The sequence below is a fragment of the Muntiacus reevesi genome, chromosome 3 (assembly GCF_963930625.1).
Source record: "Muntiacus reevesi chromosome 3, mMunRee1.1, whole genome shotgun sequence".
Taxonomy (NCBI): domain Eukaryota; kingdom Metazoa; phylum Chordata; class Mammalia; order Artiodactyla; family Cervidae; genus Muntiacus; species Muntiacus reevesi.
In genome coordinates this window covers 12,918,675-12,936,582 of record NC_089251.1, presented here as the reverse complement: position 1 = coordinate 12,936,582, position 17,908 = coordinate 12,918,675, and the positions used below count along the sequence as shown (strand labels likewise).

General features: G+C 41.5%; 2 protein-coding genes across 2 annotated transcripts; one reads left to right on the top strand and one right to left on the bottom strand.

The window, feature by feature from the left end:
- Positions 1–723: 723 nt before the first annotated feature.
- Positions 724–1,665, top strand: LOC136162701 (olfactory receptor 1J4-like). The gene has a single exon (XM_065927168.1). It carries the CDS (start codon positions 724–726, stop codon positions 1,663–1,665), a length of 942 nt encoding a protein of 313 aa, XP_065783240.1.
- Positions 1,666–5,735: 4,070 nt separating this feature from the next.
- On the bottom strand, positions 5,736–6,668 carry LOC136162700 (olfactory receptor 1L8-like). The gene has a single exon (XM_065927167.1). It carries the CDS (start codon positions 6,666–6,668, stop codon positions 5,736–5,738), a length of 933 nt encoding a protein of 310 aa, XP_065783239.1.
- Positions 6,669–17,908: the final 11,240 nt, after the last annotated feature.

The window sequence follows — 17,908 nt, the reverse complement described above, 5'->3', positions numbered from 1 at the left end:
GTATAGCCCAGTGTATTCAGTGGGTAAATGAATCGTATATCAACTCTCTGTATGTAGGAAGGATTTAGATAGATTATAAAGGGCTGAAAAAATCTTCCTGGTGGTGTGTGTGTGTACATGAACATGCTGCCTAGTTTTATGCTTGTGTGTTTTAATTGACTGCATGACTGCATGTGTATTTGTGTGTATGTGGTATGCACTTTTTTGTTGGTTGTGCTTTGTCTCAAGGCTAGGTGTGATGTTTATGTGTTGTGTTGTATGCATGTGTTAGTTTGTTTGAAAGTAACACAAATCTGACTGTTTTTAAACTAGAATGAGTATCGGTCATAAAGTGAATGAATGTTGGTCTCTGAAGTCTATGATTTGTGTGTGTGTGTGTGTGTGTGTGTGTGTGTGTGTGTGTGACTACATGTTATTTTCTGTTCTATTCCCAGTGTCAAGAATAGTGTCTAGAACATGGTTGAATAAATGAAGATATTTACATTAGTCTCCTTTGAAAGAAAGCCTTGTTTGCCACTGGGTATCTCATGCACTCTGTGACCAGAAGGATACAGACAGAAAATTCCAGCAGGAAAATATGCAGTTTGTCTGAGTTTTGATACAATCTCCAGGCAAAAAAAAAAAAAGCACATGGTTGTAATGTACTCATGGTGACAAAAATCACCATATCTCAGTCTTTGATATTTTCTACTCCCTTTATCCCCAGCAGAGATTAAGAAGAGAATGAGGAGGGAGAACCAGAGCAGCGTGTCTGAGTTCCTCCTCCTGGGGCTCCCCATCCAGCCAGAGCAGCAGGGCGCGTTCTTCACCCTGTTCCTGGGCGTGTACCTGACCACGGTGCTGGGCAACCTGCTCATCCTCCTGCTCATCAGGCTAGACCCTCGCCTCCACACCCCCATGTACTTCTTCCTCAGCCACTTGGCCTTCTCTGATGTGTTTTTCTCATCTGTCACTGTCCCTAAGATGCTCGTGAACATGCAAACTCAGGATCAATCCATCCCTTATGCGGGGTGCATTGCACAGATGTATTTTTTCCTACTTTTCATTTCTCTTGACAATTTCCTTCTCGTAGTGATGGCTTATGACAGGTATGTGGCCATTTGTCAGCCACTCCACTACACCGCCGTCATGAGGGAGGGGTTGTGTGTCCTACTGACAGCTGGATCCTGGTTCTTCTCTTGTGTCCACGCCCTGTTGCATACTCTGCTTCTGTCCCGACTGTCTTTCTGTGCAGACAATACCATCCCCCATTTCTTCTGTGATCTCACTGCCCTCCTAAAGTTGACCTGCTCAGACACCTCCCTCAATGAGTTGGTTATCTTCACTGAGGGGGGCGTGTTTGCCTTCTTGTCATTGAGTGCTATTTTGGGCTCTTATATCCACATTGGGGCCACCATCCTGAGGGTCCCGTCCATCAAGCGAATCTGCAAAACCTTGTCCACGTGTGGCTCCCACCTCTTTGTGGTATTTTTGTACTATGGGACTCTTGCAATGATTTACTTCTTTTCTTCAGCAAACAATTCCAAAGTCAAAGACATAGTTGCTTCAGTTATGTACACCGTGGTGACGCCCATGTTAAACCCCTTTATCTACAGCCTGAGGAACAGAGACATGAAATTGGCCTTGGGGATTCTTTACAGGAAAGGGATTATTTTTGCCAAGTAACAGGTATCCACTTAAGGATGCTTTCAGAGACATGTCCTTGAAGAATTGTGTAGGTGACGGCAGTAGATGGCAAAAGGGCCACAATATTTTGCAGCCCTTCCTTCCAAGTGGGAGTTTATTTCCCTACCCATTGAATCTGGGCAGGACTTGTTACTTATTTTGATTAATACATTCAGTGAAAGTGAGGTTGTGAATGTCCCAAGCCCAGGTAGATTGTGTTCCTATCACTCTCAGAACCTTGAGACCTCCAGGTTGGAGGTTTTGGAACTAGTCCAAGCTGGGCTGTGTGAAGACGTGGGGCCACATGGAGGAGAAGTAAGGTGCTCCAGCTAACAATCAACATGTTCCCAGATGACCTGGCAGGTGACTGCAGAGGTATGAGTGAGTCCTGATAGCTCAATTGGTAAAGAATCTGCCTGCAATTCAGGAGATCCTGGTTCAATTCCTGGGTCGGGAGGTCCACTAGAGAAGGGATAGGCTACCCACTCTGTATTCTTGGTCTTCCCTTGTGACTCAGCTGGTAAAGAATTGGCCTGCAATGAGGGAGACCTGGGTTGGATTCCTGGGTTAGGAAGATCCCCTGGAGAAGAGAAAGGCTACCGACTCCAGTATTCTGGCCTGGAGAATTCCTTGTACTCTACAGCTCATGGGGTTGCAAAGAATTGGACACTACTAAGTAACGTCCACTTTGCTGAGAACAGTTGAACCTAGCCTAGACTAAAAGGACCATCCAGCTGAGCACAGTTCCAGCCCACATCGCCAGCTTGTGGTAATGTCATATAGACAAGTGGGTGTTGTTTGAGTGACTAAGTTTTGGGGTGGTTTGTTATGCAGTCAAAGCTAACTGATACTGATACTGCCCTTGTCTCTGGTACCCATCATACTTTCCTTGATTTCAATTGTCCCTCCCCCTTTTTGGTTTCCTCTATTTGGATTGTATTCCCTGCCTATTTTTCTAGAACCCACTGACTTTACAACCTCAGATATTATAACTCATGGCCTTACCTTTGGGTATGTCTCTTGTCTTCATTATTTTTTAATAACCTTTGGAATCTGGCATTACCAGAAACTCTACTTTTGTAAAGTCAACATCTTAAATTGCACCTTAATCTATTTGAATGACCTAATATAGTATCGACATACATGGACTTCCTTTCCTGAAAGGAAATATTACATATTGTATGTTTCCTTCTCTAAGAAGAGAAGTAATCTTTGACTATGATTAGAGGTCTGAATAAAATTGCATTTTGTGTGTTACACCTTCTTTCAGTTCAGTTCAGTCACTCAGTTGTGTCTGACTCTGTGACACCTTGGACTGCAGCACGCCAGACTTCCCTGTCCATCACCCACTTCCGGGGCTTACTCAAACTCATATCCATCGAGTCGGTGATTCCATCCAACCATCTCATCCTCTGTCATCCCCTTCTCCTCCTGCCTTCAATCTTTCCCAGCATCAGGGTCTTTTCCAATGAGTCAGTTCTTTGCATCAGGGGCCCAAAGTATTGGAGTTTGAGCTTAGCATCAGGCCGTCCAATGAATATTCAGGACTGATTTCCTTTAGGATGGACTGGTTGGATCTCCTTGCTGTCCAAGGGACTCTCAAGAGTCGTCTCCAACACCACAGTTCAAAACCATCAATTCTCTGGTGCTCAGCTTTCTTTATAGTCCAACTCTCACATCCATACATGACTACTGGAAAAACTATAGCTTTGACTAGAAGGAGCTTTGTGTGCAAAGTAACATCTCTGCTTTTTAATATGCTGTCTAGGTTGGTCATAGTTTTTCTTCCAAGGAACAAGTGTCTTTTACTTTCATGGCTGTAGTAACCGTCTGCAATGATTTTCGAGCCCGCCCCCCCCCCCCCCACCAAAATAAGTTCTGTCACTATTTCCATTGTTTCCCCATCTATTTGCCATGAAGTGATGGAACTGGATGTCATGATTTAATTTTCTGAATGTTGAGTTTTAAGCCAACTTTCTCACTCTCCTCTTTCTCCTTAATTTATTTATGCCGAGTTGTGGTTAGGACTCTAGGCTTTTGCTGCTGAGAGCACAGGCTTAATCTCTGGCTGGGGACTAAGATCCCACAATCTCTGGGGCACAGCTAAGAAAAAAAAAGAATTTTCAAATGTGATATGATATTTTTCTTTTTTTCCCATTTATTTTTATAAGTTGGAGGCTATTTACTTTACAATATTGTAGTGGTTTTTGCCATACATTGACATGAATCAGCCATGGATTTACATGTATTCCCCATCCTGATTCCCCCTCCCACCTCCCTCCCCATCCCATCCCTCTGGGTCTTTAGAATAAAACTCTTTAGAGTTAAATTAGAATCAAGGTATGTGGAGTATTATTTTAGATAAATGAAAAGTCATAGAAATAGTTAAGATGAAATTAATCATACTTTATAGTGTGTAATAATTCTCATGTAAATGAGATAGAAATAAGGTTTTTTGTTTCTTTGTTCTTTTGTCTATCATTCTTAATAGTTATAGAAAGTAATTCCTTAAAGTAGTGAAGCTGAGAATGCTTGCTTTTTTAAAAAAAATTAATGTTTGCATTGTTAATGTAGTTGCAAGTTATATGTTGTATCTGTTTCCTAAAATCTAAATATACTGCAAACATTTTGAATTCATTTTTCTTAAATTTGTTTTCCCTGTAACAAAAGCCAAATGAATGAACACAGGACTGATGGAAGCAGGAAGATCAGCTAGAAGCTACAGCATCCCTGAAGTTAATAAGTGGTAGGTTAGGATAAAAGGTCCATCTAGTCATTGCTATGGTTTTGCTAGTAGTCATGTATGTATGTGAGAACTGGACTACAAGGAAACCTGAACCCCGAAGAATGGATGCTTTTGAACTGTAGTGTTGGAGAAGACTCTTGAGAGTCCCTTGGACAGCAAGGAGATCCAACCAGTCAATCCCAAAGGAAATCAACCCTGAATATTCATTGGAAGGCCTGATGCTAAAGCTGAAGTTCCAATACTTTGGGCACCTGATGCAAAGAACTGACTCATTAGAAAATGCCCTGATGCTAGGAAGGATTGAAGGGAGGAGGAGAAGGGGATGACAGAGGATGAGATGGTTGGATGGAATCACCGACTCGATGGATATGAGTTTGAGTAAACTCCAGGAGTTGATGATGGACAGGGAGGCCTGGCTTGTTGCAGTCCATGGGGTGGCAGAGTCGGACACAACTCAGCGACTGAACTCAACTGAACTGAGGAAGGCAGAGGTCCCCAAGAGGCAGGAGGAAACAAACTACAAGTGGCAGACATTTTTTTTTCCTTCTCTACACAAAATTAAAGAAATTTCTTTTTATTCTGTGTTGCCATGGCGACAACTGGTTCCACCTGAACTTAACTTTATCTCAAACCTTGAGCTAACCAATGTATTTTTCTCATGTAAATGTCTTTCCTTAGCTTGTTAATAAACTATGTATTTTCTTAGAAATCTACCTTTCTTCAAGATTCATGTCAATTGTTTTATAGCTGGGGATGACTCACCTTGTGCTAACACTATCTTAAAATGCATGTTGTGGGTGAGGGGCCTGGTGAGACTCTCTCATGTTTCAAGTGTTTCCTCTCTCTAATTAGCAGCTTGTTAATAGGTGTATACTAACCCTTACCCTTTGCTAAAAACTAACAAGGGGGCACTCTTTCTGTCTTCTTCTGACGTCTATGTCAGAAGCTTTATCTATCTTTTTCATACATTAACAAAAGTTTATTACACAAACGCTTGTAGTGATCAAATCTCATCTCTGGCCCCAGATTGAATTCTCTCCTGCAGAGGCAGGAGTCCCAGCATCACACATGCCTCGTGGCATGTGCAACCCTTCAATAAGTAGAGAGATGTAGATATATGAAAACTGGAATCAGGATTTTGGTAGACCTGGAGCCTATTACTAATCATAATAGAGTCTCAGTAGTTGATAATTGCACATGTAAAGAAGTGAGCACAATCAAACATCTATGACACATGTGAGTTGTACCTGTTAACTTACAAGAGTTTGTTGCGTATATTAGAAACCAGCATAAACACCCATGAACATGTCCTAAAAGCTTCTGGCTAGGATTTCCTCCTGTCCATCAGCTTTCCCAGGCCCTTCTTCATATCTTTGTTTCTCAAACTGTAGATGAAAGGGTTGAGCATGGAGGACAGAACTGTGTAGACAATTGTAGCCACTCGGTCCTGAACAGTGTACCTGGACAAGGGCTGTAAATAGACATAGAAGATGCTTCCATAAAACAGGATTACCACAGTAAAGTGGGAACCACATGTGGAGAAGGCTTTGTGTCTCCCAGCAGCTGAGGGGATCCTGAGAACTGCTACGAGGATTCGCAGATAGGAGAGAACAATGCACAGGAAGGGGGTCACCAAAATAACCAGCCCTTCTGTCTTTATTGTTAGATCATTGACAAATATGGAGGAGCAGGACAATTTCAGCACAGGGTTGATGTCGCAGAGGAAGTGGTAGACAACATTGGAGTTGCAGAAGGTAAGCTGATTCAGTAGAAGTATGTGTAGGAGGGAGTGGAGGTGAGGCAATGAGCAGGAGAAGGCCACCAGCAGGATACAACGGCGATGGCTCATGATGGTGACATAGTGGAAGGGATCACAGATGGCCACATAGCGGTCATAGGCCATGACTACAAGAAGACAGCTGTCAATGTTAGCCAAAACATATATAAAATACATCTGGGTAAGACACCCAGCATAGGAGATGGTCTTCTTCTCTGACAGGAAGTCAACTAGCATCTTGGGGACAATGCTTGTTGTATACCAAATGTCAGTGAAAGACAGGACACTCAAGAAGAAATACATGGGGGTATGCAGATGGGGGGCAGAGTGGATGGCCAGGATGGTGAGCACATTCCCTGTTATGGTGACCAGGTATATGATGAGGAAGAGGATGAAGAGTGGCTTCTGATCCTCAGGCCGGGAGGAGAGTCCCAAGAGAATGAACTCAGAGACAATGCTGGTTTGGTTGAGTCTTTCCATGATCATGGAGCCAACTAAAACAGAAAAGATTGCTACAGTGTAACACACACCTCCATGAGTAAAATCATAAGCAAGCCAACAAGCCTGTGCTTCTTCCTACCTTCACTTTCTACCTATAGGTTTGTGACTAGCTGCCACATAGGCAACTTGTCACCTTTGTGGTCCTTGAACTTGCCCTTCCTTCTCAACTCTAAGACTTCTCATGCTTCTTGTGTTGATAGCAAGAACTTTTGAGGAAGAGCAGAGTTGAACCGTCACTAGTTTACTTTTAAACATAGAAACAATTGTTTACTGAAGACCTATTCTGCCAAAAATATTCTGGGAGTGGGGAAACAATTGTGAGCATGACATAGTCAGGCCTGTTTGTGGGTCTGGCTTTCTAAGGGAAGATCTATCTGTCTTTATATCCATTTATCTTTCTATCTATCTATGGATCTATCTATCTATCATCAGCTAGTTCTGCATTTTATAAAGAGAAATAAAGCCACATAAGGGTATAGAGATAGCCAGAAATAAGGTGGGGAATTTATTATTTCAGATAAGGTGGTTTGATTTTTCTCTATATATGAAATCAAATTTTCAGTGGTGGCACATTAAAATTTATCTTTGAATTTCCTTTCCAAACAGGGGGTTTGATAAAAATAATCAATAGGGAAATCAAAGGAACAATAGACCTCAGCCAAAAAAGCTTTACTGTTGTGCTTGTTTTACCCTCAGAGGCACTTATATAGAAGCTAATACTTCTTAGTGAACATCAAATTATACTACCAGTCCATACAAATCTTTCTTCTTATATTGACGTTGTTACTTAATTTTCCCTCAAGCTCCTTAAACTTAATCATGTGCCCACATCTTGGGCCCCCAACTGTTAAGCAAGCACGTCCTTAAATGCCATCAATCACTTGTTTCTTGATCTGTGTTTATAGCTTGAAAGGGCTTCCCTAGTGGCTCAGATTGTAAAGACTATGCCTGCAATGCTGGAGATGAAGGAGACTTGGATTTGATCCCTGGGTTGGAGAGATCCCCCAGGGGAAAAAAAGGCAACACATTCCAGCATTCTTGGCTGGGAAGTGCTACAGACAGAGGAGCCCGGTGGGCTATAGCCCATGGGGTTGCAAAGAGTCAGACACAACAGCAGCAACTGAACACACACAGGCATCTCCTTGTAAAACATGCACTATTGTTTATGTGTGTGCTTTCATTCCATTTACTTTAATAATGCTGTGGCATGTATCTCATTCTGCTTTTCTCCTCTCTATATACATTTTTTTTGGGAGAGAACTATCTATGTTCTGGTTCTTTAATTAAGACTCTTTCCATTGTAGATATGCAGCACACTTGATTTAACACATTTCTCTAGATGTCCTCTATGTCTATGCTACAGTGAACAATGTTTATTCAAATATCCTCATGTTCACAAAGTGTTTCAAATGTTTCATCCAGAAAGTGAGAAAGGGCTCATTGGATAGGTATTTTTTAATAGTGGTTCCAGAAATCATTCATCCATCCATTCATTCATGCAACAATTAAATGCTTACTTTCCAGCTGGTTATTATCAGGCAAGTTATTAAATATCTTGAAACTTCAGTTTTCTCATTTGTAAATAGAACATACTAATATTTACCCTGTGGCTCTCCCAGGTGGTGTTAATGGTAAAGAATCTGCCCACCAATCCAGCAAGTGCAGTAAACGTGGTTTTGATCCCTGTGTTGGGAAGATTCTCTGGAGAAGGAAATGGCAACCCACTCAAGTATTCTTGCCAGGAGAATCCCATGAACAGAGGAGCCTGGAAGGCTATAGTCCATGGGACTGCAAAGAGTTGAATATGACTGAGCATCTTAGCACACAAAACAATAGTTACTCTATAAGATTTTTATGAGATTTTCACAATTGCTTGTGCTTAAAGCAATTACAATGGTGTCAGGGACACAGTAAACATTTGATACCACTGCCTTCTCCCCATTATCATCATTGCCAGTGACTTTGTCCCCAGCCAAGCATTTGTTCATGTTCTCAAAATCAAGGAGTCTGATAATTAAAATTACCCTAGCTCTCACACTCTAATGCTCGAATGGTCAAATAAACTCGGGTATGAGTTTCTTTAGATGGCACTTTTGTCCATGCTTTGAATAATCTGAGAGTGAACTGTAATTAAGCCCTTCCTTTGTATAGGATGTACTTTAATTCTCATGACAACCTTGTCAGGCATAAACTATTATTCTTCTCATTTTGTTTCCAGTGAGGAAACAGATACAGAGACAAAGTAATAGGCCATACATCAAGTATATAGCAATCAAACTCTAGATTAACTGTAAGTCACAAAACATAACCACTATGCCATTTTTTCCCATATTTTCATAAAACTAAATTGATAGGGCCTACATGGGGGCTCATTGTTAACATGGTTCATTATGTTTACCTTGCAACCAAAGAATCAAATCACAGTGATCCTTGAGATTGACGGAATTGCCCAAAGGACTTTCTCTTTTCCCACTGGCGGCTCCCTTCTCAAGGCTATGAGACCACCGGATTCCAAACCTCTGGCTAAGTGGCTGCAGACTCAACTACAAGCTACAAATTAACCATCCCTTCAGAGAATTTTTCATTGGCAGCATATAAGAAAGACCCCACCAGAAAGGGAGGATGATGGTTCTTCTCAAGGGCCAGTCACTCTCTCATTTCCCTCTAATCAGTTTCCCTTTTCTTGCTTGACTGCCCGGCTCACTCTCTATTTCTTCACACTCGCCTTACATTTACAAGTATATATCTGAAACAGTCATGCTTAAGTTCAATTTTCCCAGGTTTAGTTATTTTCTATTTTGACATATACACATGTTTTTCTTTAAATGTTTTTTGTCCCACATTAGGAACATACCTTTGCTGTTACAATGGGAAACCTGTTTTCTGTGTTGGACAGATTGTAGCATTTGATAATTCTAATAAGCAGGATTCATTGACAACAATAAGGGAGAATTTGGTCTTTGATGGCTGGAACATTTAATATGTATATGATAGAGGGTTTAGTAGAAAGTGCACTGAACTTGGGAGCGAAAGGTGGGGTTTTGTGCTGACTTTCATTACTTACTCACTGACCAACCTTAGGTATTCTAAAAAGATAATAATATAGCACATACAAGTGCAGTTTATAAAACATACATCCTCAAAAAATGTTGTTTGTGAAGGAAATGCCTGGGGAGTGTGAGATGAAGAAGATTCGAAATGGTGAAGTAAGATTGCATCTCCTGTGCTGAGTACTTTAAAAAGCTGGGATGAAATTTTGAAAGTGAGAATTTGAGGAAATCATTCTGTGGGATGTCTGTGAGGGGAAATTTTTTTCTTTTCTACTGAGTTCCCCTTATCCACTTACTGGGGACCTGCTTCCTCAAGAACCGTGGGATAACAACAGATCCTGGCCCAGTAGTCATATGGGGTGGTCATAACATACAAAGTTAGTCTTACATGTTAGGCTGAACTCTGTTTTATACAGTGTCCATGTGATTTTTGGGAATGGAATTAAATTCAAAACTGAATATTGAGGCTGAAATAAGTACCTGATTGAGGTGAATGTTTAGGCGGGTAGTCAGTCTACTGATGTTCACTTTCCATATCCAGATATCGTCTCATCTTGCCCAGTGTTTGTTTTTTCTTTAACTCTGATCTTCTTCCTGTAACTAATTGGTTAAATTCACATATCAGAAAGGTGATCTTTTTGACCTCTATGCCACAAGAGTTGAGAGGAAGGACAAGAGCAGGTTGCTCTAGGTTCTAAACGGGTCAAGCATTTTCTTGATACTGCCTCACATCCCTGCTTCTTTCTCGATCTCTGTCTCAGTACTTTTCTGATTTCTCTGTTTCCCATTGCAGAAGGCAGAACTGCCCAGTCTCACTGTGGCAGGAACTCTCTTGGTTGTGGAAACCTGTCTGCTAGCTTCTCAGGGGTTTGAGCCAGCTCTCCTGGCCTTTTCTGGGTCCCTGCTGGTGAGGGAGTTATGATGTGGTTCTTACAGCCTGCCTCCCTAAGAGAGTCTGCTCTGTGACTTCTCTAGGTCCAGAAATCCCAGGGGGCAGCAAAATTGAGTTCAACTGCCCTCAAGGAGTCAGGGGACTCCTGAGGAGTCCTTCTGAAGACAGAGGCTATTTTCAGAGCCTTTTAAGCTTAGCCTGAAGTCTCCAGGACGTGCTTTAAGTAAAGTGTTAGAAACTCTACCATCTGATTCTTTAGTATCTGAGCCAACAGGGAAGCCCATAGTTTCCTCAACTGTGGGTAATCAGAGGTCATATAATATTGTGTGTGTGTGTGTGAGGTGAATAGGAAATGGGTAATCTAGGAAGGAGACTTTGAGATGGAGATTAGCATGGAGAATGTTTATTAGAGAGTGCTTTTGGGTGGGGCTTTCCAGGTGACACAGTAGGAAAGAATCCAACTGCCAATGCAGGAGATGTGAGTTTAGTTCCTGGATTGTGAAGATTCCTTGGAGGAGGAAATGGAAACCCACTCCAGTATTCTTGCCTGAAAAAATGTAATGGACAGAGGAGCTGGTGGGTTACAGACTATGGAGTTGTAAAGCATTGGACACAACTGAGGGACTGGGCATGCACACTTTTGCATTAGCTTTTTTATCTTTTCTTGTGGTCACACCACACGGCATGCAGAATCCTAGGTTCCTCACCAGTGATGGAACTGGTATCCCTGCAATGGAAGCAAAGTCATCCCGTAGATCACCAGAAAAGTCCCCTGGGAGTGCTCTTGGAATCAATAGCTGTGGTTGGGTAGAGGGAGAAGTTGTATTGTGATGAAGTCCCACTGAAGATCCTAGCTGACCCTACTGGGAACTCTGGAGCTTGGATGTCTTTATACCCCCATGCAGCTGACTGGATGTAGGCTGTCCTGGAAGGTAGCATTTTCTTTGGTGAAGAAGTTTCTTTTAGCCAAGATCATCTCCAGAGACAGCTTAAAGTTGAGGACTCTGTTACAAATCAACCATTGATGAGCTACAGCATAATCAGTGTTCATTTTTGACCTGCCCTTACATGGCAAGCTGACCCACTTGTAAACCATATTCAGGCTTTCTCCTTCTCTGTCAACTGGTTATAAATACTCTCTGCAGTCATAGCTTTCTGATTCTTCTCTTAGATCATAGGTCCTAAAAATGACACTGATGTGAAGGGTTCCCCTTATTTTTGTAGTGTTTATTTCCCACCTTCAGGATTGTATGTGTCTTGCTAAAGCTCCAAAATGTTAGCAAATTCCTGGTTTTCTGGCCCACTACCATGGTGTCAGTGATGTAGTGGGACAGTATTATCTTTTGCATAATATCCAGATTATCTACGTCTTTTCAAAGTGTACAGTATACATAATATATGTGTTGTTGTTGTATAGTCACTAAGTCATGTCTGACTCTTTGCACTCCTATGGAGTGCAGCTTGTTAGGCTTCCCTATTTTTCACCATGTTCCGGAATTTGCTCTAACTCATGTCCATTGAGTCGATGATGCCATCCAACCATCTCATTTTTTATTGCCCCCTTTGCTTCTTGCCCTCAGTCTTACTCAGCATCAGGGTCTGTTCCAAAGAATCAGCTCTTCACATCAGGCAGCCAAAGTATTGAAGTTCAGCTTCAGCACCACTCCTTCCAATGAATATTCAGGGTCAATCCTTTAGGATTGACTGGTTTTATGTCCTTGAAGTCCAAGGGACTCTCAAGAGTCTTCTCCAACACCACAGTTCAAAGGCATCAATTTTCAGCCCTCTGACTTCTTTATGGTCCAACTCTCACATCCATACATGACTACTGAAAAAACCATAGCTTTGACTATACAGACTTTTGTCAGCAAAGTGATGTCTCTGCTTTTTAATACACTCTCTATGCTTGTCATAGCTGTTCTTCCAAGGAGCAAGAGTCTGTTAATTTCGTGGCTGCAGTCATTGTCTGCATTGATTTTGGAGCCCAAGAAAATGAAATCTAGCACCGTTTCCACATTTTCCACATCTATTTGCCATAAAGTGACGGGACCAGATGCCATGAACTTCGCTATTTGAATGTTGAGTTTTAAGCCAGCTTTTCCACTCTTGTCTTTCTCCTTCAACAGGGGGCTCTTTTTCTTCACTTTCTGCTGTTAAAAGTGGGATCATCTGCATATCTGAGGATGTTGATATTTCTCCCGGCAATCTTGATTCCAACTTGTGATTCACCCAGCCCGGCATTTCGCATGATATACTCTGCACATGAATTAAATAAGCAGGGTGACAACATATAGCCCTTAATTACTCCTTTCCCAATTTTAAACCTGTCCATTGTTACATGTCTAGTTCTAACTGCTACTTCTTGTCCTGCATACAGCTTCCTCAGGAGGCAGGTAAAGTGGTCTGGCATTCCCATCTCTTGAAATATTTTCCAGTTTTTCCTGATCCACACATTCAAAGGCATTAGCATAGTCAACGAAGCAGAAGTAGATGTTTCTTTGGAATTCCCTTGCTTTTTCTGTGATCCAGCATATGTTGGCAATTTGATCTCTGATTCCTCTTCCTTTTCTAAATCTGGCTTGTACATCTGTCTCTTGCTGGCATGTGAAATGAATGCAGTTGTACAGTTTCTTGAACATTCTTTGGCTTGCCTTTCTATAGAAAGGCAAGAAATGAAAACTGATCTTTTCCAGTCCTGTGGCCACTACTGAGTTTTCCAAATTTGCTGACATAATGAGCGTAGCACTTTAACAGCATCATCTTTTAGGATTTGAAATAGCTCAGCTGGAATTCCATCACATCTACTAGCTTTGTTCATGAGAATGTTTCCCAAGATCCACTTGACTTCACAATCCAGCATGTCTGGTTTTAGGTGAGTGAACACACCCTCATGGTTATCTGGGTCATTAAGAGCTTTTTTGTACAGTTCTTCTGTATTCCACCTTTTCTTATTCTCTTCTGCATCTGTTAGGCCCTTGCCATTTTTGTCTTTTGTTGTGCCTATCTTTGCATGAAAATTTCCTTCAGTATCTCCAATTTTCTTGAAGAGAACTCTAGTCTTTCCCCTTCTGTTGTTTTCCCTCTACTTCTTCACATGTTCACTTAAGGCTTTCTTACCTCTCCTTGCTATTCTCTGGAATTCTGCACTCAGTTAGGTATATCTTTCCCTTTCTTCTTTGCCTTTTGCTTTTCTTCTTTCTAAGCTATTTTTAAGGCCTCCTCAGATGACCACTTTGCATTCTTCCAGTTGTTTTCCTTGGGGATAGTTTTGATCATCACCTCCTGTACAACAGTTTGAACCTCCATCCATAGTTCTTCAGGCACTCTGTACACCAGATCTAGTCCCTGAATCTATACATCACTTCCATTGTATAATCATAAGGGATTTGGTTTAGGTCATACCTGAATGGCCTAGTGGTTTCCCCTACTTTCTTCAATTTGAGCCTGAATTTTCCAATAAGGAGCTGATGATCTGAGTCACAGTCAGCTCCAGGTCTCATTTTTACTGACTATATAAAGTTTCTCCACCTTTGGCTGCAAAGAATATAATCAATCTGATTTCGGTATTGACCATCTGGTGGTGTCCACGTGTAGAGTTATCTCTTGTCCTGTTGGAAGAGTGTGTTTGCTATGATCAGTGCATTCTCTTGGCAAAACTCTGTTAGCCTTTGCCCTGCTTTGTTGTGTACTATACAGATGATAGCAAAGTTTCCCAAATTGACTGTAACAATTTATATTTGTACTAACAGCATAATTTTATATTGCTTCATGTTTTCTTAAACCCTTAATATTTATTCCAAGAACTTTAATTTTTGTTATCTGTTGGTGTGCGGAGGCCTCCCATTGTGATTTAATTTCAATTTCTCTGATTATTAATGTAACACAACATATTTTCATATGATTATTGGTCATTTAGATTTTCTTCTCTTTTGTGCAATGTTTATTGAATTCTCTTTCAGAGAGCCTCATTTCATTCAGCCCCCAGCTTTGCCTGTCTTTCTTACTGATCTGTGGGGATCTTTATATATTCTTAATCTGAGTGTTTTGTTGGTTTTATGAATTTCAAATATCTTTTACTCTTCTGTTACTTGTCTTTTTCTTCTAAGATGTCTTTTGATATTAACATAGCCTAATTTATAATTTTCTTTTATGGTTAGTGCTTTCTTCCTGATTTTTATTAAGGAAATTCTTTTCTATCTTAGGGAAAAAGAGATATTCTTCTATATTACTTCCTAAAACCTGTTAGTTTTTGGTTTTCCTATGTAAGTTTGTAATTCACCAAGAACTAATTTTTGCATATGATGTGGTAAGAATTCAGGTTCATTTTTCCACATGAATTTTCAACTGTGTTAGCTGCATTCAAGAAAAGATGTGCTTCATTCATAGGTTAAGTGTATAACAATGGGGGGCAGAGTGTGTGTGTTTCTGGGCACTCTATTTATGGCAGCTGTCTTGTTTGTCTAGGCTTTCACCAATATCCACATAGCCTTCACTACAATAGGTCTATAGTGGGTTTTGATATCAAGTACACTAGTGATTCTGAAAATATTGTTTCTTAATCAAAAAACAATGTGGCATTGTATGTGGCATCACCTGAGGACTTGTTAGAAATGAAAATTCTTATACCTTGCTCAGATTGACTCAAGGGACATGGTCACAGCTCCATTGCCATGCCCAGTCTTAGAAAAAAGTGTAAAGATCAGGATTTTCTCTTCCAAACCCAAAGTGTTAATAGCAATAACACTAAGATGTGTAGACATAGGATTGCTTCATCCATGACTGTTTGCTCTTTACCTAGTTTTTCTCCAAAATGAGAATCAGGGCATTCAATGGGAGGGTCTCATTGGCGATATGATCTCCTTTATATCACCTCTTTCCTATAAACACATGATATTATTCCTGCTTAAACAAAATAAAACTCAATGATGGTCAGCAGTGCAAAAGATTTTTTTTAAGCGATTGTATTATTTATACAAAAATATGTCTCTGTCTAACAAATTCTGATGTTACAAATATGCACAAAATATTTTGTTCAAAATATTTCTAGTTTGTTGTATAAGTATAAATGTGTGTGTGTGTGTGTGTGTGTGTGTGTGTGTGTGTGTGTGTGTGTGTCCAGCTGCATGGCGCTGGAGTGACTGTGAAGAGATAACCCGTGCCCAATGTCAGGAGCAGTGGCTGTGCTTCCTTGGAACGTCTGTGAGTAGATACCCCACGTCCAAGGTCAGAGAAACTCCAGTAAGATGGTAGGCACTGGAGCAGCTGTGAGGAGATATCCCAAGCCCAAAGCAAGATGGTAAGAGGGGTCAATTCACATTTACACCCAAACCCCATTCCTGCTAGAGACACTCAGAGGGCTCAAACAAGCCTTGTGTGCACCAGGACCCAGGGACACCACACAGAAGGAGACAGGACTGTGTTTGAGCATCTCCTGTGGAGGTCCGGGTCAGCAGCGGACTGCTCTATGCCACAGGGACAGGGGCTCTGGGTGCAGCAGACTTGGGTGTGACATAAGCCCTCTTGGAGGAGGCCGTCATTAACCCCACCATAGAGCTGCCAGAACTCACACAGGACTGGGAGATAGACTCTTGGAGGCACAGACAGAACGTTGTGCACCAGGACCCAGAAGAAAGGAACAGTGACCCATCAAGAGACTGACCTAGACTTGCATGTGAGCGTCCAGGAGTCTCCAGCGGAGGCGTGGGTCGGTGATAGCCTGCTTCAGGGTTGGGGGCACTGAGTGTAGCAGTACATATGTGGGATCTTTTGAAGGAGGTCACCATCATCTTCATTACCTCCACCATAGTTTGGCCCCAGACAAATAGCAGGGAGGGAACACAGCTCCACCCACCAACAGAAAATTGGATTAAAGAATTACTGAGCTGGCCCAACATGGTTTACAGAACTAAAGAGCTGGAGCAGCAAGCTGCAGCTGCATGGCACTGGAGCGGCCAGCAGCCAAGAGGACATACCCACGTCCAAGTTCAGGAGCGGTAACCAAAAGGAGATTCATCACGTCCAAGGTAAGGAGCAGCGGCTGCACTTTGCTAGAGCAACCGTGAAGAGACCCCAAGTCAAAGGTAAAAGAAACCCCACTAAGACGGTAGGTGTTGAGAGAGGGCATTGAGGGCAGACAGACTGAAACCAAAGTCACAGTAAACTAACCAATCTAATCACAGGACCACAGCCTTGTCTAACTCAATGAAACTAACCCATGCGTGTGGGGCCACCCAAGATGGACGTGTCATGGTGGAGAGGTCTGATAGAATGTGGTCCACTGGAGAAGGGAATGGCAAACCACTTCAGTATTCTTGCCTTGAGAAACCCATGAACAATATGAACAGTATGAAGGAAGCAACACTGAAATCAGATTAACTCTATTCTTTGCAGCCAAAGATGGAGAACCTCTATACAGTCAGCAAAAACAAGACCAGGTGCTGACTGTGGTTCAGATTATGAACTCCTTATTGCCAAATTCAGACTTAAGTTGAAGAAAGTAAGGAAAACCACTAGACCACTCAGGTATGACCCAAATCAAATGCCTTATGTTTATACAGTGGAAGTGAGAAATAGATTTAAGGGACTAGATCTAAAGCCTGATGAACTATGGATGGAGGTTCACGACGTTGTACAGGAGACAGGGATCAAGACCATCTTCAAGAAAAAGAAACACAAAAAAGCAAAATGGCTGTCTGAGGAGGCCTTACAAATAGTTGTGAAAAGAAAAGAAGTAAAAAGCAAAGGAGAAAAGGAAAGATATACCCATTTGAATGCTGAGTTCCAAAGAATAGCCAGGAGAGATAAGAAAGCTTTCCTCAGTGATCAGTGCAAAGAAACAGAGAAAAACAATAGAATGGGAAAGACCAGAGATCTCTTCAAGAAAAACAGAGATACCAAGGGAACATTTCATGCAAAGATGGGCTCGATAAAGGACAGAAATGGTATGGACCTAACAGAAGCAGGAGATATTAAGAAGAGGTGGCAAGAACACAGAAGATCTGTATAAAAAGTATTTTCATGACCCATATAACCACAATGGTGTGATCAGTCACCTAGAGCCAGACATCCTGGAATATGAAGTCAAGTAGGCCTTAGGAAGCATCACTACAAAAAAAGGTAGTGGACGTGATGGAATTCCAGTTAAGCTATTTCAAATCCTAAAAGATGATGCTGTGAAAGTGTCGCATTCAATATGCCAGCAAATATGGAAAATGCAGCAGTGGCCAAAGGACTGGAAAAGGTCAGTTTTCATTCCAATCCCAAAGAAAGGCAATGTC